The sequence below is a fragment of the Solea solea genome, chromosome 1, assembly GCF_958295425.1.
Source record: "Solea solea chromosome 1, fSolSol10.1, whole genome shotgun sequence".
NCBI classification, from domain to species: domain Eukaryota; kingdom Metazoa; phylum Chordata; class Actinopteri; order Pleuronectiformes; family Soleidae; genus Solea; species Solea solea.
In genome coordinates this window covers 19749192-19775297 of record NC_081134.1, presented here as the reverse complement: position 1 = coordinate 19775297, position 26106 = coordinate 19749192, and the positions used below count along the sequence as shown (strand labels likewise).

Here is a 26106-nt window from a genome sequence, read left to right as displayed (position 1 = left end):
GCATGCAGTCTCTTTTCGGCACTACACAGGCCGCGAACCATGAATTAACATACACATGATACCTTTATGTGTATCATTTCACAATATGTGAAATGCACTTATTGTAAGTCGCTTTGGATAAAAGCGTCCGCTAAATGACATGTAATGTAAAGCAATGTTACCTTTATTTACTAAATTCCACTCTCTACCGTGAAGTCTGATTGTAGCACCTTTCGCTTTGGGTAAAACAAAGTTTGAGATGAAAAAGTTAAATTAACGTGAATAAAAAATCCAATTAAACATTGGAACGAACTTAAATGACCAAAAAATATCATAGCTCATTACATACGTACGTGTACGTGTAGTTCTCGCAGTCGTCCAGCAGATGGTGCAGTTTGTACCACCATATCATCCGCCGTCCAGCAACGTTCAAATCACCAGACCCACGGAAAACTCCCTGGTCATGTTGTTTGAATAAATATGACGTAAACACGTGCTTTGTGTAATGTGAGTTAAAAACGTACTGTTAAGATCACACATACTGTATTTTACAGCTGTGAAACGTACGGACGTGTTTCCTGACGGAACATACTTTGTCTTGTGTGTTTCCCATCGGACACTTTAAACGACGAACACAGCACCACTGTGAAGCTGATGATAGTTTTTCTTTTTCTTCTTTTGTAAAGTTTAAAATTACATTTAAAAAAAAAAAATAAAAAAAAAAAAGATAACGTAGTGGTTGGTTTGCATTTATTTCGTACAAATCCAGCCCTAAACAGAAGGAACGGGTTTCCCGAGAAGTGCTAAAACCACTGAGAGGCGAAGCAAAGCTAAATTAAGCTAACGAGGTGAGTTAACCACAGTATCAGCCACGATGAACCTGTGGATGTGGTTACTAACTGACCGTAACTTGTTATGAAAGAAGTGTAGTTTAACACTATTATAATTCACTCTTAGTCTGAACGGCATTCGAACAAACAGCAGAATGTTGTATGTTATTCATACATTGAATGTATTTAAGTACAAATGTCACATATTTGTACTTTACTTTTACTCCACTACATGTCCCCCTAACTATCTTTGTTGCTCGTTACTACCAAATAAAATCTGAATAAGAAGAGTTGGTAATGGTCTGTGTTTATATAGAGCTTTTCTAGTCTTGACGAGCTGCTTTAAACTACAGTTTTCAACCATTCAACCACCACCAAGATGTGGAGGCTTCCTGCTGTCCGGATGTCGATGGGGAGTTTGTTCCACCATTTAGGAGCTAGGACAGTGAACAGTCTCGAGTTCTGTGAATGCCTCTGTGATCCTCTCAGGGTTAGGGTGGAGAGTGGAGTGGGCAGGGTGGGGTGTAGGTTTTGATCATGATCATGGCTCAATCCTAACACCTCACTTTCACTCCTAAATGCATTTCATAATATATTTTCATTCAAGTATCCCTTTTAGGTACTTTATACAAGACTGTCCTTAGCCAAGCATTTCCCTGTAATTTGGCGCTCTGTATGATCCATTGGAAAAACTCTTTAGCAGTTTGGATCCTTTAACATCCATAACTCTGTTCACAGGTGGCAAGCGCCTACATAAACTAGCCTGGTTCTTTACATATCCTTAACATATTTTTGGGCAATTCCAAATGTTTACTATTACTTTTTAATTCACCACTTCACAGCATCACGGGTGAAACAGTAGTATGCCATCTTGTGAATGTCCATGTTACCCTCTGTTTACATCATATGTATGTATACATATATATATTCTATTTTCTATTTTCTATCATGTTCATTTTGTTTTCTACTTTTTTGTGTGGTGTTCATTACTCTTGCTTACTATTTATTTATCTTGAGTCTTATCTTATGGAGCTAGGCATATAATTATATAAAAAAAGATAAGAACCACTGCATTAGAGGAATACATTTATTCATTAGGGCTTGTAAAAGAAGCCCATGCTGATTTGTTAAATTAGTTAAGTTAAATTAATTTTATTGTCTAATGTACATTTAATTAGGGAACAATTATCTGATTGATCAATTATTAATCAATTACTAAATTAATCATCAACTATTTAGTTTTCTGATTTTTCAGCACCTTAAATGTGAATATTTTCTGGTTTCATCGCTCCATTTGACAAAGAAATCATAAAAACGCAGCAATTTGTTGACAAAACAAAACATTTGAGAACGCCATCATTTCCACGTTTGGGAAACACTGATCAGCATTTTTCAACATTTTCTGACACTTTACGGACCAGTAGATTAAAAGTACATAAATAAAATGCATTCAAATATCTATTATTTTTGCTGTTATCAGGAGAGATTGGTGTCAGCTCCGTCCCCTCCTCTGCAGTCATGCTCCTCGTGGACCCCGGTGTGTACATTGGCACTGCGGCCGACCTTAACGACACGCAGGCACTGGCCGATGCCAACGTCACTCATATCCTGTCTGTGGACTCTGTTGACCCCGCCCCCCCGACTCCTGCTGGCGACGACGTGTACCGCAGGAAGTGGGTGTGTGTTTCGGACGAGGCCACATCTGATCTCCTGAGTCACATGAATGACTGCAACCTGTTCCTCCAGGAGGCTGTGGATGGAGGCGGGGCTGTAATTGTTCACTGGTGAGTGTCAGACCAATAATGTCGCGATACGATTCTGTGATTATCAATATATTGCAGGATGATCATATAGCGGTACATCATGACATATGTCTACCTGAAGAAAACAAAACAGGATTTCTCTATTTAGCTCCTTAATTTATTGATTAAAATATCGATATTTGCCCTGGCATATCGATTATGGCATTGCACAAGAAAGGACGACGATATGTCACCAAAAAAAAAAACTTATATTTTGACCCACCTCTAATGTATCCTGCCAGTGTTTGACCTTTTGTGGTGATTTGTATTTGTTTGTCTGTCTCAGTCAGGCTGGTCGAAGTCGCAGTGCCACCATTGTGACGGCTTATTTGATGAGAAGACACCAACTGGGCTTCAGTGAGGCGTATCATAGACTGAAGACTGTCAAACAGGACGTACAGTAAGTGTGTGTGTGTGTGTTTGTTAGTTAGACCTCGTTCAGACCAGGTATAAACATCTGTCCTGAATCATCGTGCCGATTGGATAAGAGTGTGACAAAAGCTTGTACCAGTGAGACGTGGACTAATGGTGCTTTTCCACTCGTTTCCACATTTTTTTTTTTGCTTTTTCATTAGTGATAGTACCTAGTACTTTTTTAGTACCTGCTCTAGCCAAGTTCCTAGTGAGCTGAGCCGATACTAAATGTGGCGTCAACAGACTGCCGGCCACTGATTGGTCAGAGATTGTCTTCACTGGAAGAGTCATGAGCATGAAGTCCGACACAAGAATCAAGCCGAACACTGACAAACTGTAGATCAGAAAGACTTGAAAATCCTGAAAACATGCATTACTCTCCAACATTTAGTAAGGGAATTTCTAAAAGTGAATTTTCGAAATCTCACAAATGGTGTGCATGCCAAATCCTGCCGGCAAAGACAGAATGGTAACAGAAGTGTGGTTAAGTTAATGTGGAAGTGGTTAAAGAGGTTTTCTGTAATGAAAACAAAGAGAGCTCCATTCGAGGAAGGAACAGCTCACTGATGCTGGTGATGTGTTTCAGGGTCAACAGTGGGTTTGAGGAGCAGTTGTGTCTCTACGAGGCCATGGACTGTGAGGTGGACTTCTCTAGTCCTCTGTACAAACAGTACAGACTGAGCAAGATTGCAGAGAAATACCCTGGTACACACACACACACACACACACACACACACACACACACACACACATTAGTAAGAACACTTTTCATAGCCTCATGTAAACCCTTAATCTAACCTTAACGTAAACCTAAACAAATGTCCTCACTTTTTTGGTCCATAAAATGTTGATTTGCACTTCCCCAAAACTTGACATACCATATACCACACGATTATTCCACTATTAATCATATACGAAATTATAATTGTATTAATTTATAGAGAGTTTTCAGCTAATTAAATGTGAATATTTTTATTCTTTGCTCCATATGTGTAACAAAAAAATGTTGGTTTGTGGAGAAAACAAGACATTTGGAGCATCGCAAGGTCAAGGTTTGGGAGAACACCAAACCAGACATTTTATGGACCAAACAAGTACTCGAATAATCAAGTAAATAATTGACAGTTTCATCGACTTAGACACAATCTATACTATACTATCAGCAGCCAATACACGTTTTTTTTACATCGCTATTTATATTTGATTTCCAACATTTTCTGTCATAACCCTTTGTGTTTGTGTGTGTGTTAAGAGCTGCAGCACGTTCCCAGGGAGCTGTTTGCTGTTGACCCCGCCCACTCCAGCTCCTCTGAAGTGTCCTATCGCTGCAGGAAATGCAGGTGACGTATATTGGAAAATACAAATACTTAAAACCACACTGTGTTTGAAGAGAACTGTATTAATTAATGATTAATCCCTTCTGCAGACGAACTCTGTTCCGTGACTCTAGTCTTCTCAGCCACCGTGTGGGAGAGGGAGCAGCGGCGTTTGGTCACAAGAAGTTCAGTAACATCACTGGTGAGTTGAAGCACAACTTCATTTTGTTAACATGTAAACAAATGTAAACAAATTTGTGATTTGTGAGCCGGTCGGAACAAGGGCCTCTCTGCGTGGAGTTTGCATGTTTTCCTCGTGTGTGTGTGTGGGATTTCTCTGGGTACTCCGGTTTCCCCCCCCCACATCCAAAAACATGCTGATTTTGGGATTAGGCAAATTGAACACTCTAAACTGACCCTGTGAGAGTGGATGGACTGGCGATCTGTCAGCTGAGATTGGCACAGCGCCTCCTCCGACCCTTTTGTGGAGGATAAAGCGGTAGAAGATGGCTCGATGGATGGATAAAACCTGGATGTCAAGTTGTAGCCCACATTGTAAATTATTGAAAGTATGTCAACAATGACCTTCTTGAACTATTAGGTTTAAATATGACATTAGTCAAACTTTATGAGGCCTAATTACTTTCAACCGGAGTCCAAACTCTCGGAATGTCTCCTAACTAGCTATTGAAAGTGAATTCTGTTGTTGTTTATAACTTGATCGTCAAACAATGGTAACTTGCAGTGAGTGGTCAGTCGCTGATGTTGTTAAATGTGGTGTTGTCCAGGAAATGTCCAGTGTACGTCTTACTTTATCGAACCAGTGCAGTGGATGGAATCAGCTTTACTCGGGGTGATGGATGGACAGGTACACAACCACACACACTGGAACCCTGGCATGTGCAAAACATGCTTGTATGCACTCAGAAATGTGTCATAGTAATAACACCATACAAATTTGAGCTGTTTTCATTACAAACCCTCACAGTATGCAACCCCCCCCCCCCCATTTATGTGTGTGCAGCTGCTGTGTCCTAAGTGTGGCTCTAAGCTGGGCTCTTTCCGCTGGTGCGGGGACCAGTGTTCGTGCGGCTGCTGGGTCACTCCCGCCTTCCAGCTGCATCGCAACAGAGTGGACGAAATCCGAAAGCTGAACGTACAGAAATAACAGCCCGCTGAAGGTATTAAAGTCAAACTGCTCAAGTAGAAACAACAGGGCGGGAGCACAACATTCGTAATTCAATACTTCTGTGAAGAATTAAATGACAAATGAATTTATCCACTCAAAGGAAAATAAGGTAGATGTATATATTACAGCTAATTTTGGGCATCCACTTTGACTTTGCCATTTATAATGTGTAAGTAAGATGTGACTATTTTGTGATACAAGCGTGTAAATAAAAACATACCTGTAAATATCAAATGATGATTTATTGGGTAAAAAGTATGTGCGGCCACATTATTAGGTACACACGACACCTAATAGCTGCAAACAAATGCTTGACCTGAGTCAGTTAGAACCTCCAACTGAGGTTGATCTGCCCCAGATCTGTAAATTCGCCACAAGGTGGCAGCACATGTTCAGGTGTATCTCTTTCACCAAGCTTACAATACAGAGACTGATTCTGCTGCTGAACCAGTGGAGGACCGGTGATGATGATAATAATACTTTTATTTTTAAAGCACTTTAAATACACAGACACAGCATACTCGGGCACAGAAACGAGACAAAAAATCCCAAAACCAGATCACCAAATGTGAAAAAAATAAGTTAAAAACAAGAATACTGCACACAAGGCAAAGGTAAATCTAAAAACAGGTTTCGAGAAATCATCTAAAAGAGGGACGTGCTGGAATTTAAAGCTATCGTGTGTAACTTTAAAATCTTTATAAATGTCAGTCACATGCTGATTAAACCTGTATCAGCTCCACATGTCTCTCTGCGTTTCTGTATGTATGCAACCCCCCCCCCCACACACACACACACACACACAGACACGTGTTTTGTTTCCATGTCTGTGGAGACACAAAATGATTTGTTTTTACGTCACAACATAACATAGGAGCTATGCTAGTAAAGCGAGCCAGTGGTGAACTTTAGGTTAAGGATGTATCCCCTACTGGGAGTGTGGCCGATCCATCAGTGCAGGACTGTAACTCTGCTCGCTTGGGTCCAACATGACGTCTGGAAAACTGGAGCTCACAGTGGAAATGTAAGGGGGGGGCGGGGGTTTCAGTGACCAGCAACAGAAATAGAGGGAATTATGTAAATGAGGTGGAAAACGGGATTAAATAAGGCGACGTGAAAATGTGTGAAGACAAGAACGGACTACAGGACCAGGGTGAAGGGTTTCCATTTTGAGGCAGTGGAATTAGTAATCAGTCATTGGGGAGGATGTCCCTTCCAACTTTACACACTATGCTCTTTGTGTGTGTGTGTGTGTGTGTGTAGTTATATCTTTGTGATGTCCCAAAAAAACCTATCTTTGTGGGGACATTTTGTCCAGGCCCCACAACTTTAAAGGGCTTTTTCAGAGTTAAGACCTGGTTTTAGGGTAAGGGTTAAGGTTATGTACTTAGTTGTGATGGTTAAGGTCAAAAGTACAGTATTTGCAGATTCATGCAAGAACTTCCTTTTTATCTTTCCACAGTCTGCTGGTTCTGTCTGTGTCTTACAAAGCTCAGACTTGGCAACTGGAGTTACTTTGTCTAATTCTTTATGATTTATGGAAGCTAATGAAGCTCCTTGTCGTTTTTTTTCTGTTGTCTCCATCATTTTGCATCAACACAAAATCACAATAGAAATTGGGGACAGGTGCAAATTTGTGCCATATCTGTGACACCAACTTTATTTTATGCATGTAATTTAAGACGTACAGTATATAGACATGAATCTGGACGAGGAGGTCGGTAAATTCTCTCTGTGGTGTCCTGACCAAGACTTTTGTGAATCAGTAAAATAAATAAAAGACCTCATTTATAGTAGCTTTAAAAAAAAAAGAAAAAAGAATACAATCATCCAACAAACTAAGACAGTAATTGTTAGTTTATCTGCACTTTCTTCAACTGTCCATTAAAGCGTCATCATCACGTTTGATTTAACTTTACAGTCTGCAGAAGAAGGACATGAAACATTCCTCGGTTAAGTGCTTTTAACAATAAACTATAAATACGTCATGGCCATGTGTCATTGATTTGAATGACTGGTTCTGTTTGCAGTAGCAGATGTGTGTGTGTGTGTTGAGTGGTCAACTGCTTTGAGTTTAATGCTCCTGAATGTCTGTCGTGGTGTGTCTGCTAATAAAGTTGACTTTGAATTACTGCAGTAATAAAAGTGATGCAGATTTCAGATGGAAATAGAAAATGCTCAGTGAATTTTTCCTTTTTTTCCCCTTTTGACGGCCACATTAAAGTGTTCTTCTGAGCCCGTGGTTCTGAAACGTTTTATACCTAGCACCACGTGAGAAAATATTGACTTGTCAAAGTAACGCCAGTATCGCCAACGTTAAAGTACAGTGATGCAAATAGGCCGAGCAAACTCAGCTACGGAGTTTTCAGGAGGCAGATTCATTCCCGATAAAATAATTTGCTCTGTCATTATCCTCCCCTCCTCACATATTCTTCACACACTGGTATGGTGACATTTATGGTTAATTTGTTTCATTTTCTACACATTTGTGTCAAAATTCCTCAGCTCCGCTCCGATCACAGGACAACGATATTTCTGATTTTCCTCCAAGTACCACCAGAGGAAGCTTGCGTATCACTGGTCCCAATATTTGCAGCTTCTTGGAAGATTTTCCACATGATTTTCAAGTGTTTTTATGTGAATTTGTGTCATTCATTCATTCTGTAGAGCATTTATTAGGTCAGGCACTGACATTGGACGAGAAGGTCTGGCTCTCGATCTCCCTGTTCCAGTTCATCCCAAAGGTGCTCAATAGGGTTGAGGTCAGTCAAGTTCTTCCACACCAAACTCAAAGTCAAACCATGCCTTTATAGTCCTTGCTTTGTGCAGTGGGGGGACACAGTCATGTTGGAATAGAAAAAGGCCTTCCTCAAGCTGTTGGAAACATAGGTTGTGCAAAATGTCTTGGAATGCTGAAGCTGATGCTTAAGATTGCCCTTCTTTGGCGGTAAGGGGACTTGAGCCCAAAGCCTGATTGAAACCTCTGAATTTAATACTCAACACGTGTGGCCAAATACTTTAGTCCATATAGTGAATCTCTTTAAGATGCATAACTCATGACTGCAACATCCATTATTGTGATATTCAGCCTTGGGGACCTTGTTGTACCCTTGTTTCCTGTCCTCTGACCGATCAGATTTGTGAAGCAGATGTGTCCTGTCACAGTCTGGACTGGTAGAGATTTAAGGTGTATATTGTGTGAAACTTTCATGAGTATGCCTCCTGTGTACTGATGTGAAGCAGTGAAAAGTTACAGGAACAACAGCAGGAGAGTGGAGTTGAAGGGAGTGACATAATGGAGGATGTGAGTCACAGAAACCCCTCAGCCCTGTGACTCTGTGGTTTCTCATATCTGAGCTTGTGGAATAACTAGAAAGGTTTTTTTTTTTTTTTGCTCAGAAAGCACACGGGAGAGATTGCTGGTGTGAGTGGAATTTGCTGGAAAGGTGATTTCCACTAATTACAGTTGTGGTTGTTACTCCCAAGAATGTACAAGTTTTTTCTAAGTTGGCCAAAAGTACAGTATCTGCAGATTCATGCAAGAACTTCCTTTCATCTTTCCACAGTTTGCTGGTTATGTCTGTTTCTTACAAAGCTCAGACTTGGCAACTGGAGTTACTTTCCATTATGTGTAATTAGACTTTGATTTAACATCTTGTAATCTTCAACTTTTTTCTTTTTTGTCTAATTCTTCATGATTTATGATTTATGGAAGCTAATCAAGCTGCTTGTCGTTTTTCTGTTGTCTCCATCATTTTGCATCAACTGCAATTCTTTTCTGTCGGTGCTTCAGTTTTTTTTTTTTCTTTGTCTGAGATGCTCAGTAACAAACCAGATGTTCTCCTGTCTGGGCGACACATTAGGTCTGTCTCCGTCTCCTTTTCCTCTCATTTCTACTTCTCCATTTCCTCTCTCTCCTCTGTTACTTTCCTCCATTTACCTCTTTTCACCTCTGCTTTCTCTGTCCACACTGATCATTTCCTCCTCTGATTTCTGGTGTTTCTGTCAACTGCCACTGAAGGGTTAAACCACAATTATCTCTTGACCTCCTAATTTTCACCTTTCAAGACCAATAAAAGAAGATGTTGCATACATTTACCATGTGGAAATGGCACACAAAAAGACAGAGAAAAGTGAAGTCCAGATACATTGGTTTGGTTCTATCCTGCGCTGTAGTTTGCTGGTTTGCTTGTGGTTTGATCATCATTTTCAAAATTCTCCGTTTCTGCCCATCCACACAGAAAGATGGGCCCAGTTTTCAAACTCTTTCTCAGTTTACAATACCACGGTAGTCTGGACAGCCGGCATATCTGGAGCGGAATATAAGCATTTTCAATGAAAACCTAGTGTGGACGCAGGGGTATGCAGAGCATAATTTATTATATGAAAACAGTGTAGTGGACACTCTGAAAACGCCATGGTAGTGTGAATGGCGTGTGTCAGGAGCAGAATTTATGCTTTTTTTTTTTACAAAAACAGTAGTGTGGACAGCAGGCGTCTCTAGAGCGGAATTTCATAATTTCTAAACAAAAACGGAGTAGTGTGGATTCCAGAACACTGGGGTAGTGTGGACAGCAGGCGTCTCCAGAGCAGAATTTGTTAATTTCTAAACAAAAACACAATAGTGTGGACTCCAGAACACTGGGCTATTATGGACGGCAGGCATATCCAAAACAGAATTTATGCATTTCTAAACAAAAATGGAGTAACAAGGATTCTAAAATACTAGGGCAGTGTGGATAGCTGGTGTGTCCGGAGCAGAATTTGTGTTTTTAAACGAAAAGGGAGTAATGTGGATGGTGTCCGAGTGTCGGTCTCCAGCAATCACTGGTACCCTTTGACAGGATGGTAATGGATATGTCTTGCCATTGGAGAGATGTAGCTAGTAGATATTACAACAAAATACCCAGAACCATTCCGTCTTACACACACACAAAGCCTTCTTTCAATCCTCCTCAAGAAGAGGAATTCCTGCTGACATTCTTACACACCAGCACATTCCATCTCTGTCTACTTTATATTCCAGGTAGCAGACAGGCCAAGAGTGAGCTTATTTCAGTGGTAATGATGTATACAGTTGTGTTATTTTTAAAAATCTTTTTGATGATAACGATGTCTCAGTCTAAATGTGGTTTCAGAACACGTGGCGTTGATGGTCATTGACCAAGAGCTTCAGCCAACTTAAGCAGATTTGAAGACGTTATGTAAATATAGCAAGAAGCAAGAATTTTGAATTTTGTTTGGTACTGAACTTGCAGGATCTCTATTAGATTATAAACGGCTGTAAATAAGTGAGAAGATCATTTGTGTTTTTTGAGGTTGGCTTGAAAAGAAAAACATGCTTCATCTACTTGAATTTCAGTGGCTCTTAACATTTTGAACAGCTGAAGTTCCTTTGTTGTAGAGTCTTATTAAGTTGTCAGTTCATCACTAGTCAATCCACGTGTGCGTTATATTCTAATGATACAAGCTGGTGATCACATTAACAGCAGTGGGATGACGCAGCTTCTTCCTAATTTGCAAAAGTGTCTCTCCATGGTTCTAAGCAAAGTCTTTTTTGCACATGATGTACTACATCACTTAACCACCAAAAAGAAAAAAGGAATATCATCCATGCTTTTTATTCCTGCATGCTTTGACTATGATGTCAGTGTCTTTTGCATCAGCCTTCAACAGCTCACTTCTCTGAAAGGTCTTTAACTATAAAGACACCCAAAAAAAAGTATATTAGATTAAGAAAACGCCTCGTAGATCTCCTTACGGAAGTGTTAACTGACGTTATTAATCAAGTGACAAGTAGAAGCTAATTTCTCCATAGACTTATTAGTTATTTTTGAAACCAGTGGAGTGGCCCCCTGGTGGCTGGTACTGCTACCTCCGTCCGTCCTACTTCCTTCTCAGGTTTCACTTTTCAAAACCGCCCATTTTTTTCCTATATTCTCTATCTAGCATGACTAAAATGTACGTTTCATTGTTTGGTGACCTCTAGTTGCATTAGTCAGTATTACAGCACAAGTCGGTTAGGAGGAAGTCGGTTAGGCCTTAAACAGATTTTTTTTTTTAAGGTTTTGGTTGATTAAATTCACATTTAAATGAGGATTCAAAGCACTTTCAAACTCTCTGGTGGCTCAGATTGGATTACCAGTTGTATTTTGCATCAACAACAACAATGTAGAAACTATGTAGAACAATAGAGGAAAACACAAGTCAGTGGACTGACTCACAAAAACACTGCTGCATATCCCCTCGTCTCCTCGGGTGTTCTGCACCGCGACTTGACAGGCCAATTGTTTGAAAGCTGTGCCACAAATGTGGGCGCATGCCTTTGTCGTTACCAAAGCAACCCGTGCTGATCGTTTGGTTATGTCTGGACACACATGTCCAGTTTTGATCAGTACAAACAGACGCCTCTGTCGTCGTCATTGTTCTTTCTTTAAATCACAATCCTTCCCCACCACCGTCGCTGCATGTTTTCATGCAACCATGACAACCACCTAAATCGAATACTTTGTTTGATTCCACACTGTAATCATTTAATGTTGTTTGTGTCTTAATCTAACAAATCCATGACTGTGCCAATACCACAGCTTTATTATTGTAACCATGAAGCTTGGCTTCACCTGCCGCCACTGGGGGGGGGAATTATACAACTTACTGGCATTCATAAAGGTCCAGTGTGTGTAATTAAGGGAAACTTATAACCAAATATTGAATTTACTTCCCATATGTGTGTAAGTGTTTAAAGTTAAAATTGGTTTGTTTTCCATAGCTTTAGCATCACCCTTTTATATGTGCTTTAGGTAAGGGTCTTGCTGTACATTTGGTTGCCATTTTGTGATGCAGGATTTCTACTTTAATCTAACAGCTTTGCAGTCATTGTGATGGTTAAACGTCTGCGATTTGTTTAAGGGCAGTATATGCACACGGCTCCCAGCCAGGTACTGGCTATAAGATCCAGGCAGCGATAATGCTATTTTAGATGTTTATCACGGCACAGCCGTTGAAAAAGAAGTAGAGAAAATGGTTGTCGGAAGAAGTGAGGAAGACTGTCTGACCAAGCGAGCGGCCACGAAACGGACAGAAGCAACCAAAACGGACGCTGTAAGTATCTTTGAGATAAACCCTTTGTTCTCTATGTACTGTATTCATGTGTTTCTGTAAGATTTTGTTTTAAAGGTGTTTGTTCGACCATGTTTTGGAACGATGTCTGTTGCTGGTTTGTTTTGGTGGGTGGTTGGCTGTTCATGTCCATATTGGCATGGACATGGCTCCATGGCTTGTGTTCGCCGGCTCTGGCCAGGACAAGGGAGGGGGGTGGTAGTGTCAGTGGTGAGTTTTAGGACTGTGAGGATAAAGCAGTAGACGTAAGGTGGAGCTCGGTAAAGAAAAAGTGACCAGACTTGCACACTTCCGCTTCAAGGTTTCGACTCAAATAAGGAAGAGGAGGTGGCAGATTTGAGGATGCTGAGACTGCCATTAGAGGTGACCATGATGGAGAGGATTAGATGTGAGCATATTTGGGGGGACAGCTCAAGTTGAGTTTGGAAATAAAGTGAGAGAGTCATGTGGTCAAGAGGAAGACTACAGAGAAGGTTCATGGATGTTGTGGTGGAGGATTCCACAGAAGAGGACACAAGGGATTGGGGTGAGATGGAGTCAGATGATTCACTAAAAAAAAAACATAATTTCTGGTATGTGGAGACCATTGTATTTTACTAATGCACTTGGGAAAGGGAGGAGTGAGCAGAGTCTGCAGTCTCCCCATTACATAGCACTCAGTCTTACACGTTAGACCTTTTAAGGGTTGCATCAGAGAACGCTGACAAGAGACGACTTACTTTTACCAAATATATCCAGCCACTCTTTTTTCTCCTTCTTCACTTTTCCCACTTTTAATGTATTTCCTGTCACTTCCTGTCATTCCCTCCGCTTATTCAACTGTAGTTAAACTTGAAAGACCTTTGAGTGAGTGAGCACTAATGAACTGTAGAAAATGATGTCCATGATAACGTTTCTTCTTATGCTCCACCCATTTTTCTTTCTCTGTGCAGACTTTTATCTCAGTGGAAGTTCGGAATGCGTATACAGATACCACTGCTATCTTAAAATTATACTGTGTGTGTGTGTGTGCACGTCTTTCCATGGTTGTGAGGATACATTTAGGCACAAAGTCATTGTTGTGAATACATTCTGGAGTCTTCACAACAGTTCTCACAACTTCAAAATGCTTGGTTGACTTGGTTTTAGTTTAGGGACATGGAGACAGTTGTGTTTAAGGATGTTTTTGGGATGGTTAGCGTTAGGCTAAGGGGGCTAAAGAATGCATCATGTCAATGTGTCCTCCCCATTGGTATAGAAAGACATGAATGTGCTTGTTCGGCATCTGTGTGTGTGTGTGTGTGTGTGTGGTCGTGTGGTCGTGTGGTCCTCCTGCTTTCAGACATTCAGATGAGGTGGTATAAAAACCGACAGAAAACACACACACACACGCATTCATACTACAAGTTTGAGTAGGCAGTTGATGTGAATGGGCATCTTTCTGCTCTGCTTCCTGCTTGGCGGTCAACCACCCACTCCCATCCTTCACTCCCACCCACCCCACAGTAACGATGTGTCAGCAGCAGAAAGCTGGAGCACAGGCTCATTAACTAGTCCACAAAGCAGATAGTCCCCATTTGCTCCCTGGCTTAAAAAATATGTCACTATCATTAATGTTAATTATTTTACTTTTATTATGTGCGATCCTATCCTAGAGATGGCCCAGTCGAGCCAAAGCAGACTTGAATGGAATCCAAAGGCTACTTGCAGATGCAGTTTTATCACACACCAGTTCATGGCCCCGTCTGAATCTCTGCAAGGCCATTAAACTTGCAGACAGATCTGGTGTGTGTGTGTGTGTCCTGAAGATTTCTCAGTCAGAGGTTGACCCAGCATCAAGCTAGGTCTTATTTTCCACCCTTGGGATTCTTCCAGTGCCTCTGCTGCTTCCAGGAAAACTAAATCAACCCCAGAAATAATGTCCACAGCAGGCTGCACAAGATGGCCAGAGGAGACCGAGAGAGAGAGACGGAGAACCTGAATAAGACTGGAAAAAGATGGTTCACCCCCTCATCTTTAGAAACATTTTATTATAAATTAACAAACCAAAAAGGCCGCAGTTGAAATTAACCTTGTCTTGGGTTAAAAAAACCAAAAAAAAACTGATGTGAGAAACATCTAAATGTGTTGCCGTGATATTTGTGACTGAACTCCATTGACCGGTGAAGCACTAACAGCACACGGCTTCTCTGCTCAGCGTATGACAGCACTGAAGTGACGGTAAATAGGCAACATGTTAAGCAGACATACGTTATAAAAACATCACTATTCAGTATATACAGTATTTGTATGTACACATAATATTGTGAGTCCCTCGCCTTACAAACGCATTCTTCAGAATCAGTATATATTTAAAAATGCCTCCCATATATTCTTAGGAGATTATGCCGGGATTAGACGACACAAAATTCATGCCGATTTTCAAGCAATTTGGTCGTGACTGACACATTTCCAGTGTCGGACCTGAGTATGAACATCGGGATGTGTAATGTAACATAACTGAAGAACAGAGATTTGGTGTCTGGGCTGTTCCACGATTCCAGATGTTCGAATTTTCTTCTAAAATGCTAGAATACCTGCTCCTGGACATTGGCAGAGTGCTCTGACACAGCATAACATACAGACATAAACATGCTGCTGTTAGTGACCCTGAAATATGCCTCTGACTCTTTAAAGTCTTGTCAAGGGACTACCACGACAAAGTTAAAAAACTAAATCTTGGCTAGAGATAGCGGAGGCACTTCAGCAACGCTGAGATAATAATTGACTGCCCTTGCCCCCCGCCTCCCTGATGACCTATGAACTTGCACAGTGTCGTGAACGATGATTGGTTGGGGGGGGGGGTCATACTTGCTTAGTGTTGCTAGTTCCCCAGAACAAGATACGACATGGTGACCATCGTGAAAGACAAAAATGCTGTGTAGTCTGATCCCGACATAAGAGCATCTAAAAGGGCTCCAGAACCTGCAGGAGGAAACAAACCTACATCTTTTTTTAAAAAATATATATAAATGTTTTTGTCATTTTTTTTATATGCTTAAGTTTTCTTTAATAACGTCTGAAGTAAAATATAGTGGTTAAATTTGAACGCATCACCACAAAACTGAGACACTTGCACAAATAAGCTGTTGTCCTCCTCTTACATGTAGTAGTTCTTAGGGGAGCTCCCCCTACTGGCTAGTTTTTATAACTGTTTAGACTAAAAGCATGTTGTAACTCTGTGGACATCAGCTGAGGTGATGATCTGAACTTAACGCTTGGTGGTGGTGGTGGTGGGTAGCAATCAGAGTTTAGCAGAGCAGTGTCATGGCTAACTATGTAGCAAGAGTTGCTAATGTCGCTAACATGATTTTGATGTAACGCAATGTTCGCCATTGCTGGGGTGCACTTTTTCCGACAAAAAACAACGGTGTCCGAGAGCTCTCTTTGGGATGTGTAGTGTTTGAGCTGAAGGCCATTTGATTGGCTAGCACCTGTGCTGGAGTATTTGCGGAAATATACACTATATGGACAAAAGTATTCAGCCACACCTGTTAAGTATTGAATTCAGGTGTTTCCATCAGGCCCCTTATCTCCCGTGAAGGCCAATCTTAACACTTCAGCATACCAAGACATTTTGGACAGTGCTATGCTTCCAGTTTAAGGAAGGCCCTTTTCTATTCCAACATGACGGTTCCCCCTGTGCACAAAACAACGACTATAGACACGGTTTGATGAGTTTGGTGTGGAAGAACTTGACTGTCCCACACAGTGCCCTGATCTCAACCCTATCGAGCACCTGTGGCATGAACTGGAACAGAGATTGTGAGCCAGAACCTCCTCGTCCAACATCAGTGCCTGACGTCATAAATGCTCTACAGAATGAATGGACACAAATTCACCATAGAAAAACTTTCAAATCTTGAGGAAAAACCTTCCAAGAAAGTGTTCTAGCTACAAAAGAGGGACCAACTCCATATTATAGTACTATATATGTATTAAGTCATTACAGGCCCTGTTGTTGTCATCGTCAGTCATCCGAATAGTTTTGTCCATATAGTGAATCTCAACCTCTGACGCACACAGTGCAAGCAAAGCAAAGCTACGGACCCACAATGCAGTTCAGTAAGGCTTGACGCACCTCCACTGTGTGAGTTGGCTTTCTTATGATTTACGCTAATAGGCGAAGATGACGTCATATATCATCTGGTGCCCGTTGTCCCACGCGTACAGTTTCTTGTCCAGCGGGCAGTAAGCCAGCTGTGAGGTGTGCCCGTGCATGTTCGTAAACGCTAGGCTCGGCACGGTGTGTGTGAGCGTGTGTGTGTCGAAGGCGTACGTCACGTTAGCGTAGTGGCGCTCCATGCTGTCCACAGCGTAGAGCACACCACAAACAAGGAAGCTGTTTCCATAGCGACCGCGCCGAAGACCTGTGCGGAAGGTCCGTATCGGCTGAAGCTCGCGGGGATGGAGGTGGACAAGCAGGATTACCTCCTGGTGAAAGCCTTCTGTGTCCAGAGCAGGATAGAGTATCCACAGACCCGACTCGTCCACAGCCAGTTCCACCTGGAAACAAAACGTTCACATTTAAAGACTTATGGATTTAAGGAGTTCCTTCACACCATTAAGTCCTCATGCTGCTTGATTTTCATGTTTTCGACGTCTGCAGTGATTTGCAGCACTTCCAGTTCCACTCACTGACCTTTCATGGCCTTTGAAGGAGTCCCGAGTGCATACTAGGCTACTAAATCACTGTGCGGTGCTTCCTGTGGGGTTTGCATCACAGTTACCACAATGCTCACACAACTCATGCCATGAGCCTTACTTCAGTCTGCGTCCTGTGACCTTGCTCCTCCAGTAAGGCATCGTGCAGTGTGGTCCAGGCAGCGACGTATCTGTGCCTCAGGTCGTATCTGATGACGTCCCTGCTGAATGCGCGGTTGTAGTAGAAGGCCCCATTAAACACCACATGGCCTGTTCCAGTGAAGCTGTAGGGCAGCTTGTATGAATTACTCGCCTGACCTGAGCGGAAAAGAACACACAGGAAACTTAATGTGTGAAGCTGGCCAAAGTCATAACACAAGTGAAAACACACGTGCGCACCTGATTTGAGGGCCTCAATGTCGCGAAACTCGAGGAGGCTGTTGCTATAGTGACCACTGGTGAGGTAGATGACATTGCCGTGGCCGCGTGCATCTCTCATCCAGGCACCGTCACTCAGGCCGTAAGAGTTGTGCTGGACCGGATCAGAGAGGCTGGCCACCGTGTCCTTACACACTCCTGCAAGAACACATTCATGTTGAGGTAGGTGACACTGTGACTCATCATTAGCAGCATTTTTGATTTCTGTGTCTAATTATTGAGACATGTGATTTAACATTTCTGTATTAAACTATCTAAAAACAACACATTTAGTTGTGTAATTACATTAGCTAAACACTCTTTAAATCTAAAGAAATCTGTGTTTATATTCAAGGTAATCGACCACTTTCATACCTCACAGAGTGAGGTATGAAATATCACTACTAGTACTAGATGGCCAGGGTGTTGTGTTTAGTTTCTTTCCACTTGATTGAGATGGAGCAGTAAACATCTTCTCAAGATGTCACAAACTTAAGCTGGTGTCTACCAGGCTTTTTGGTGGCCTTTGGTCGGTCAGCAGGACTCTCTGTCCAGCTGAGTCGACTTTTAGGTCCAGCCTGAGGTGCCGCTGTAGGAGACGTGTCAACAGGTGGACGTGTATGTGAAGCCGCGGTGCTGTGCCGGGTGGTCGGCTGAGGAGTGGTTCTCTGAGTCGTAGTTTGTTGGGAAGTAGTTGTTGGCGTGGTCGTCGTTGGTTCTGGAGCTGCTGTTGATGGTATCACAGTCGTGGGGGCTGGTGCGGTTGTAGTTGGCGTTGGTTTGGTGGTCGTTGGGCGGCTGGTTGGTGTAGGGTTGCTCTCTCGCCTTGACAAGTCCTTGAGGTCCAGTTCTGCGCTGACAGTGGGTGCAGGTGCTGGGCGCTGAATGGGCAGAGTCCTGAGAGGTGGCAGCTGGTCAGAAATCAGCAAGTCCCACGAAGAAGCTGTAAGAGGAGAGAAAGAAGACAAGAGAGGACATGTTTTAACATTTTACCTTCTCTTTAAAAAAATAATAATAATAACAGACTTGATAAAACAAGAATAAAACATAAAAGCACCACCACACACTTACTATTCCTTGCTCTCCCTCTGTCGTTCTCCTTGTAGCTCTCTTCTGCCTTGTAGAAGGTCACGCCTTTGACGACCATGCTGTTCTTCTCTTTGACTGGCTTTTGACTCCCTGTCTTGTTGCTGGCCGGCTGCTGCTGATGTTGTTCGAGACCATCTTGCTCTTGGTTCTTCTTTGGCTGACTTTCGTGATTCTTCTGGAACAGGAGACGCAAAAATTATTTTCAGTTTGTTTGGGAACTTGGGATGAAGATGATGGGAGTGTGTCTCCGCCGGGTTTTTTAAAAAAGTGAATACCTGCTTGTTGGCGAAGGCGGGAGCTCGAACCTTCTGTCCTACATTCCCCATGTCATTTGCTTTCTTTTTTTTCTGCTGAGCCTTCTTCTCCTTCTCCTTTTCTTTTGCTCTGTCCTTGGCACGATCTTTCTCTCGTGCTCTCTCTGTGAGGTTACGAGCAAAGGCCTACAGGGCACAGACATGAGGAGTCAGCATTTGAGGCACCTTTCACACCCAGTGCTGCAGATTCCTTAGATTTGGCAGATTGTAGGCATTCATTGTCTGTAGATGAATTTAGATATTGGAAAACACGTCAATGGGCATAACATTGACCTTATGATCGGCTGGTGACCTGTCCACGATGCAGCCTACCCTCCTTCTGGGATCAGCTCAACACTCAGAGGATAGATAAACCCTTCATACTTTTCATTCCAAAACCAACAATAAGGTGACGACAGGAAATGAAGGGAGGGAGAGAAGAGAACAAAGGTTCTTGTTCAGATCCAGGCCACTGATTGAATGTTGCATTGAATGGTGAAAGCCTCAAACTCCAAGGAGCGACACTCCTTTCATTCAAGACGGTCGTCTTCAGCACAACACCCACACTTCACTTGGCGCCAAAAGACAAGCAAGGGGATTCAATAAAGTCTGGGGATCTCGAACCCGAAACAAAAAAATATGTCAATGCTGATTTATGTATTCAGCTGACAAAAGTTCCTGGGTGAATCTTATAGATTGTCCACTCATATTTTGCCATGTTTTATCATCTAGTTTCCTCTAAATTAGATAATAATTAAAAGAATTGACTTCATGCACTACTAATATTGACACCATTTACTCCTCAGGGATTAGTAAGTGAGAAATAGGCCTTTTTTTCTATTAGCAACCAGTAGTATTACTACTTTGCTACTATCAAACCAGAAGACTATGTCCATTAAGGCAGTCGTGAGTCGTGAAAGATTGCGATAAACTAGTTAATACTGCCACTAGGGGGAGCCAGCATCTTTTACAGTCACTCCTCCACCTCGTCGTGATTTCTAATTTTTCACATTTTCCAGTAAATCATGTGTTTTTATAATAATAATAATAACAGTAACTCGTTTTTGGAACATTGTCATCATTATAACATTTTTTTTTGCAATTATCAGTTATTTTGGTCAGAATAATCAGGTCATTCAATGTTCATATTGTCCCCGGCTCAGTAAGTAGTGACAGCTTTTTATAGAGAGATTGTAGTGAGTAAATCAAATTGAGTGTTTGCACAATGATGGGCGGAAAGAAAGACACCCACACACCCGCAGTAAATTACAGCCTCGATAGAAGAATATGCACATTAGTGTCTGTGTGAGAGACAGAGAGGGAGAGGTGTCCTCACTTTTTCCATGTTGTCCATCCTGCTCAGCAGTTTGGTGGTGACAGACTGGAGCTTCAACAAGTCCAGTCCATACAGAGAGCCCTCCAACAAGTCGATGATTGTCGCCAACTGGCGAACAAAACAAAGACAAAATGTCAGGAGAGACTTGTTCAAACTACTTCAGTGAAGAAGAAACGGGGAAAAAAACGGTAGAACTCTCTACCTTGATGTCGTCCTTGCTGGCCTCCTGCAGTTTCTTGAACCTGTACTCTCCCTCGCATGGGTTGACGGCGGAGGACGGAGCCATGCACACACACTTCTTACAGTCCGTTCCCTTGGTGACTGTCTCCACGGTGTACGCACTTTGGGGGGCTGACGTTGCATCGCCACAGTCGGAGCGCTTGATCGGTCGAACGATGCAGCGGCACACGCAGTCGGACCCCGACGACACGGTCTTCACTTTGTCGTAATCACCCAGCAACTGGAAGAGAGGGACACAGTTTGTCTTTCTGTCTCTGTGACAACGTACGCAGGACATGAATGTGTCTTTATTACTCTGCATTAATCTATACGAGACATGGACAATATAAAAAAATGTCCAGGTTCAAGCGGAAAGAGAACTTGGCTTGTGACTAAAGGGTTGCCGGTTTGAGGTCCCTGAGCAAGGTAACCAATCCCAGCCACTAGCGCTCCACTGAAAAGACATCCGGTGTAAAAATCTTAAAAATGCCAAATAAAACATGCAGATCTTCCGCTGTGGCAAGCCCTAGAGAGGGAGAAGCCGCAAAACAACAACAACAACAAAAACTAAGTAACAATGCAGAATTATTACTGGTAATGAAATTATTTGTGCTCAGCTGTCCCTAATCTACTGATGAATTCATGTTTATTAGGTTACAGAACACTTCCTTACCATGACCTCACACTGTGACAGAATGTTTTAAGGTTGGAAAACACATCACCGACATGACAAAAAAAAAAACCCATTGCTCTGCGTACAAAAATGTTGCTAAATGTTCTAATGTTACAAAAGCCGGTCAGAAAATGTTTTAAAGTTGACTTTGTTACTGACATTGCAAAACATTGCTTATGTTACCAAAAAAATCGTGTTGTTACAAAGAAAACATTGCTTTCATTCCAAAAAAGTTTTGATTGTTGTAATGTTACAAAAACACTTAAGCGACTTTAATAAAAAAGAGTTATCTGTTAGAACAAAATGTCATATTACAAAACATAACGTTGGGGTTACAGAAAAACTACTCATATTACGATTTTTTAATTATTATTAATGGTACCTAAATAACCTCATTAGTTTCATGACAAAAAAGTTGCATGTTACAAAAAAGTTTCAATTGTAATTCTATGAAAATTTGTACAAAACTCTGTCAAGTTACCGACATGAAACGAATAATCTGTTAGCACAAAATGGCACGTTATAAAACATAACATTCTTGTAATCGTACCAAAAGTATTGCTAAATTTTGTCATGTTACAAAAACACTAAAGCAATTATGAATTAGCCTTCAGCGCAAAATGTCACCTTACAAAACATAATGTTGAGGTTACTAAAGTACTAATGTTACCAAAATTTTCTTTTCAGATTGTTGTAGATTTACCATTTTTTGTGTGTTTTTAAGAGATTTTTATAGTGCACATTTAAAAAAAAAAAAAAAAAAAAGGAATCAGTGTAAAGATATAGGCTCCCCCTTGTGGCACTTCAAAATAAATCACTAGGACTCTATGTCAGCGAGCAAAACAAAACTTTCAGGTCAGTCACACAAACATTTACTGATTTTTCTCCTTTCACAATCATCCCTTTTATAGAAATTCAACCTAAATTATATTAATTGTAACATCATATGTTGTCTCCTGCAGATTGATCATAAACACGTGACTGAGAACAAAAAGACGAAGAAGAAGGAGAAGCACCAACAGCAGCAGAGTGAGTGACGAGCTGCAGCTGCAGCCTGGGAAAAAGAATAAGATACAGGCTTTAACAAACAGCCACTTTCTGGTTTTGGGTTTGGAGAGATTACAGTTTGGGAGGATATTACATAACCGACCGCCAAAGGGATGCAAACTGTTACCATGGCGCACACACACACACACACTGGAGCATTTAAGCTGAACTGACAAACTGTGGTCTTTGTGCTGTGTTTCAATGACAGAGAAGGTAAAAGTGGTGCATCTCCATAACACAATCACGTCTTATACACAGGAAATTTAAGATTTGTGCTCCAAAAAAAAAGAACAATTGCTTGAAATTTTTGCGTGTGGGTTTTGCTTCAAAAGTGGGTTTTATTTTTTTATTTTTTTGTGGGAAACCACTGAGATGTGACCTGCTGACACACGACACTTGAGATCAAACGAGGTTCTATATTTATCCTATATTTAAGAGTGGAAATTAGAGCGAGGGTCTGGCACTTTAATATTCCCCCATCATTCTCAGGAAAGCCTGGCTTTTATTTAGTTCATACGTTCATTTCTTCTTGACGCCAAGGACTCCATTAATAAACCTAACACTTATATTAACTAATGGTTAGTTAAATCATGACAATGACATTTACTTCCATTTAAACACAGAGGGTAACACTCTACAGTAAGGTAGTAACAAATACATTAGCTAATGGTTAACTAGTGGTTAATTGATCTTAAGTAACATTAATTCATGTTAACTAATATTAATTAATATTGGTCTCCTGTTAACTAATATTAAGTCATGATAAAAAACATTGACTAACACTACTTAATGTTTAACTAGGGGGTGGAGTGGCTCAGTGGTTAAGACCCTATCCTGTGTGCGAAAGACATCATGGTCGCAAGTTCGATTCCACCCCTGGCTGATTGTACTCAATTCCATTGTACGTCGCTTTGGATAAAAGCGTCTGCTAAATGACATGTAATGTAATGTAACTAATCCTTAACTAATGATTGGATTAGTTAATGCCACTTGCATTTACACACATGACGTAAACAAAAGTGGTAACTAATGACTTACTAACATTAGCTATTGATTACCTAATCTTTAACTTATACTTCACTAATGGTTAATTCATACTAACTACCATTGGTCAATGGTGAACTAATGCTTAACTAATGATTAGTTAAATCATGATGATGCTACTTACATACATGCAAACACTCTACAGTAAGGAATACTAAAATGTTAACTAATGATTAACTAATATTAGTTAATGATGAACTAATTAACCAAAGCTTAACAAATGGTGTGTTAATATTAACTAGTGTTGGTTAATGTTAATTAATATTAACTAATAATTAGAAAAGCATTTTTACCAACAGTAGTTCATGGTTAACTTATCATTAACTAATGGTTAGGTAGTTTAATCACGATAATGTCACTTACATACACAGTGTAACACTACACGGTTAACTAACAATTAACTGATATTAGTTAATGATTAACTAATGCTTAAACTAATGATTAGTTCATATTAAGCAGTATTAGTTAATGGTTAACTAATCATTAGATGATACTGCCTAGCATGAGTTCATATTAACTCATCTTTAACTAATGATCAGTTCATAATAACTAGCAGAAGTTGGTAAATAATAGTTACCTAATGATTAGTTAAAGTTAACTGATACTAACTAATAACTGGCTTATAAACATAAACATTATTTTTGTTTAGTTAATATTGACTACCATTGTTTAATGTTTAATATGAACTAATGATTAGTTCATATTAACGATCACTAGTTTATGGTTAATTAATCCTTACCTCATTATTAGTTAACCATTAGTTAATGACTGGCCAGCATCCTGGTTACTATGGTTAACCAATCATTTACTAAATATCGTCTGCGGCTGCAAATATTTCACTGATAAAAGTTAGAAGAGGCTTAAATCATTAGTTAATCGTTAACTTATCATTAGTTAACAACCAGGTAACCATTACCATGATCATTATCGCCCATAGATCCAAAGGAAAAGGCACTTTTGTTTGCACTGCAGCTGCGCGTGTTCAGCAAAATCAAAACGCTTCAAATCAAAGGTTATGATTTAATTTAATACGAAGAAGTGTGGCGACAGACAGACGGAGTGATGACGTCACTGACCTGGCTGATGACGTTCTCCTGGTTGTCCAGCTCGTCCTCCAGAGGCTCCGCGGTGGGCGGCTCGTCTCTCCCTCTCGCGCCCACAGCAGGGGCGTCTCTCCCCGGGGACAGTTGCTCTCCCTCCCGCAGACTGTCCGGCGCTTTGGCGGGTGAAGAAGAGGAAGAAGAGGAGGTTGAGGTGGAGGAAGAGGAGGTGGAGGAAGAGGCAGCGTCCCTGTGCGCTTTGGCCGCCACTGTTGCCTCGGTCATTGGCTGCGTCTTCACTCGCCATGCGCTTGTGCTCGTCTCCTCCAGAGCATCAAGTCCACACAGAGTGAAGCTGAGCAGCAGACACAGGGACAGGGACACGGACAGAGATAGGGACAGTCCACGCCACATCTCTGCACCTGCACCCAGGGAAACAGCTCAGTCTCTGGAGGAAATGTTCCCAGAGCCGTGGATGGATGAGTGGCTCCAGTTACGCAGCGCGCAGTGACCAAACAAAAGTGAGGTCAGCGGATCTTCAAACATCTACAGTGAAAACACTGAATGGATCCAGATCAGAGAAGAACCTGGACACGGGGAGAGAGAGAGAGAGATCCGTAACTGCGACGCAGACTGAGGCTCCAGAGCTGCTCCGCAGTCAAACCAGACCCCGTGCTGCACAGATTTACGCACATATATACACTAGGTTTTACGGTAACAGCGCGCAAGATTTCACAATAAAAGCAACGGACAGTTTTCAGTTACAGTTCAGAGCTCTCGGGACAATATAACAAATATATATACATATATATATATATATATGTATATATATATTGTTTATTTATTTGACAAACATAGTGTTTAATAACAGTAAGAAGAACACATTTTTGGACAACCCTGATGAAGGAATAACCAATAGTCTTTACAGAACCTAAACAAAATAAATAATTTTATTTGAATTTTGAAATTGGCCCAAAAATGGTCCAGGTTCACCAGAGGCCGAGGGTTAAAGATACAAGTCAGGTCATATCCTAAATTTAACTTGATTTGGTGTTATTTATACAATTGTAACACTGTAAACTTGTTTTTTTTAACATTACAGGGCAGTCAAATCTCAAAAGTGAACAAATGTGCACAAAAGGAGCAATCTACAAATAAAACCAAATATATTAAGATAAATAATATTTAATGATGTGTAGATTTATTTAATAAAATGTAATTTCACCCCCCACACACGCCCACCAGTGCCTGACCACGCTTTAATAAAGACACATTAAAATACAATAAGCTGAAAAAAAATTATTTTAATAATGAAAGAATACAATAGTCAAACAATTTATCACATGACATGAACTCTTTCACATTTAAACAAAATAAGATATCGTGTTATAATAAGATTATGTATTTGTCATGTCATGTCATGTCATGTCATTTAGCAGACACTTTTATCCATTGCGGTCATGATGTCTTTCGCACACAGGGTAGCGGTACCAGTCTTAACCACTGAGCCACTCCACCCCACAAGTTTAGTTTTTCTATGTCACATGGCATCATTATGCGTTCATATATTGTCACTGTTTTACTATAGGAAACGTTTCACTCTTTAGACTTTTGAGGAAATGAGTAAAAAGCAAGTA

At 41.0% G+C, this 26106-nt stretch overlaps 2 protein-coding genes across 3 annotated transcripts; one reads left to right on the top strand and one right to left on the bottom strand.

Moving 5' to 3' along the window:
* The first annotated feature begins 602 nt into the window (after positions 1-602).
* On the top strand, positions 603-22874 carry dusp12 (dual specificity phosphatase 12). 2 transcript variants are annotated; one of them, XM_058635479.1, is made up of 9 exons: positions 603-827; positions 2290-2593; positions 2898-3011; positions 3612-3730; positions 4278-4365; positions 4452-4543; positions 5130-5209; positions 5366-5522; positions 22301-22874. In XM_058635479.1, the coding sequence occupies exons 2-8, from the start codon at positions 2328-2330 to the stop codon at positions 5507-5509; spliced, it is 903 nt and encodes a 300-aa protein (XP_058491462.1). In that variant the 5' UTR covers positions 603-827; positions 2290-2327; the 3' UTR covers positions 5510-5522; positions 22301-22874. The 2 variants fall into 2 exon arrangements, with proteins under 2 accessions (XP_058491462.1, XP_058491452.1); XM_058635469.1 differs by lacking the exon at positions 22301-22874 and having other exon boundaries at positions 604-827; positions 5366-5764.
* LOC131463627 (olfactomedin-like protein 2B) lies at positions 14639-25152 on the bottom strand. Its single transcript, XM_058635458.1, has 9 exons — positions 24506-25152; positions 20649-20906; positions 20447-20554; positions 19093-19257; positions 18800-18992; positions 18237-18671; positions 17711-17887; positions 17433-17629; positions 14639-17173 (listed from the first exon to the last, which is right to left on the bottom strand). The coding sequence occupies exons 1-9, from the start codon at positions 24881-24883 to the stop codon at positions 16784-16786; spliced, it is 2301 nt and encodes a 766-aa protein (XP_058491441.1). The 5' UTR covers positions 24884-25152; the 3' UTR covers positions 14639-16783.
* Between the last annotated feature and the right edge of the window lie 954 nt (positions 25153-26106).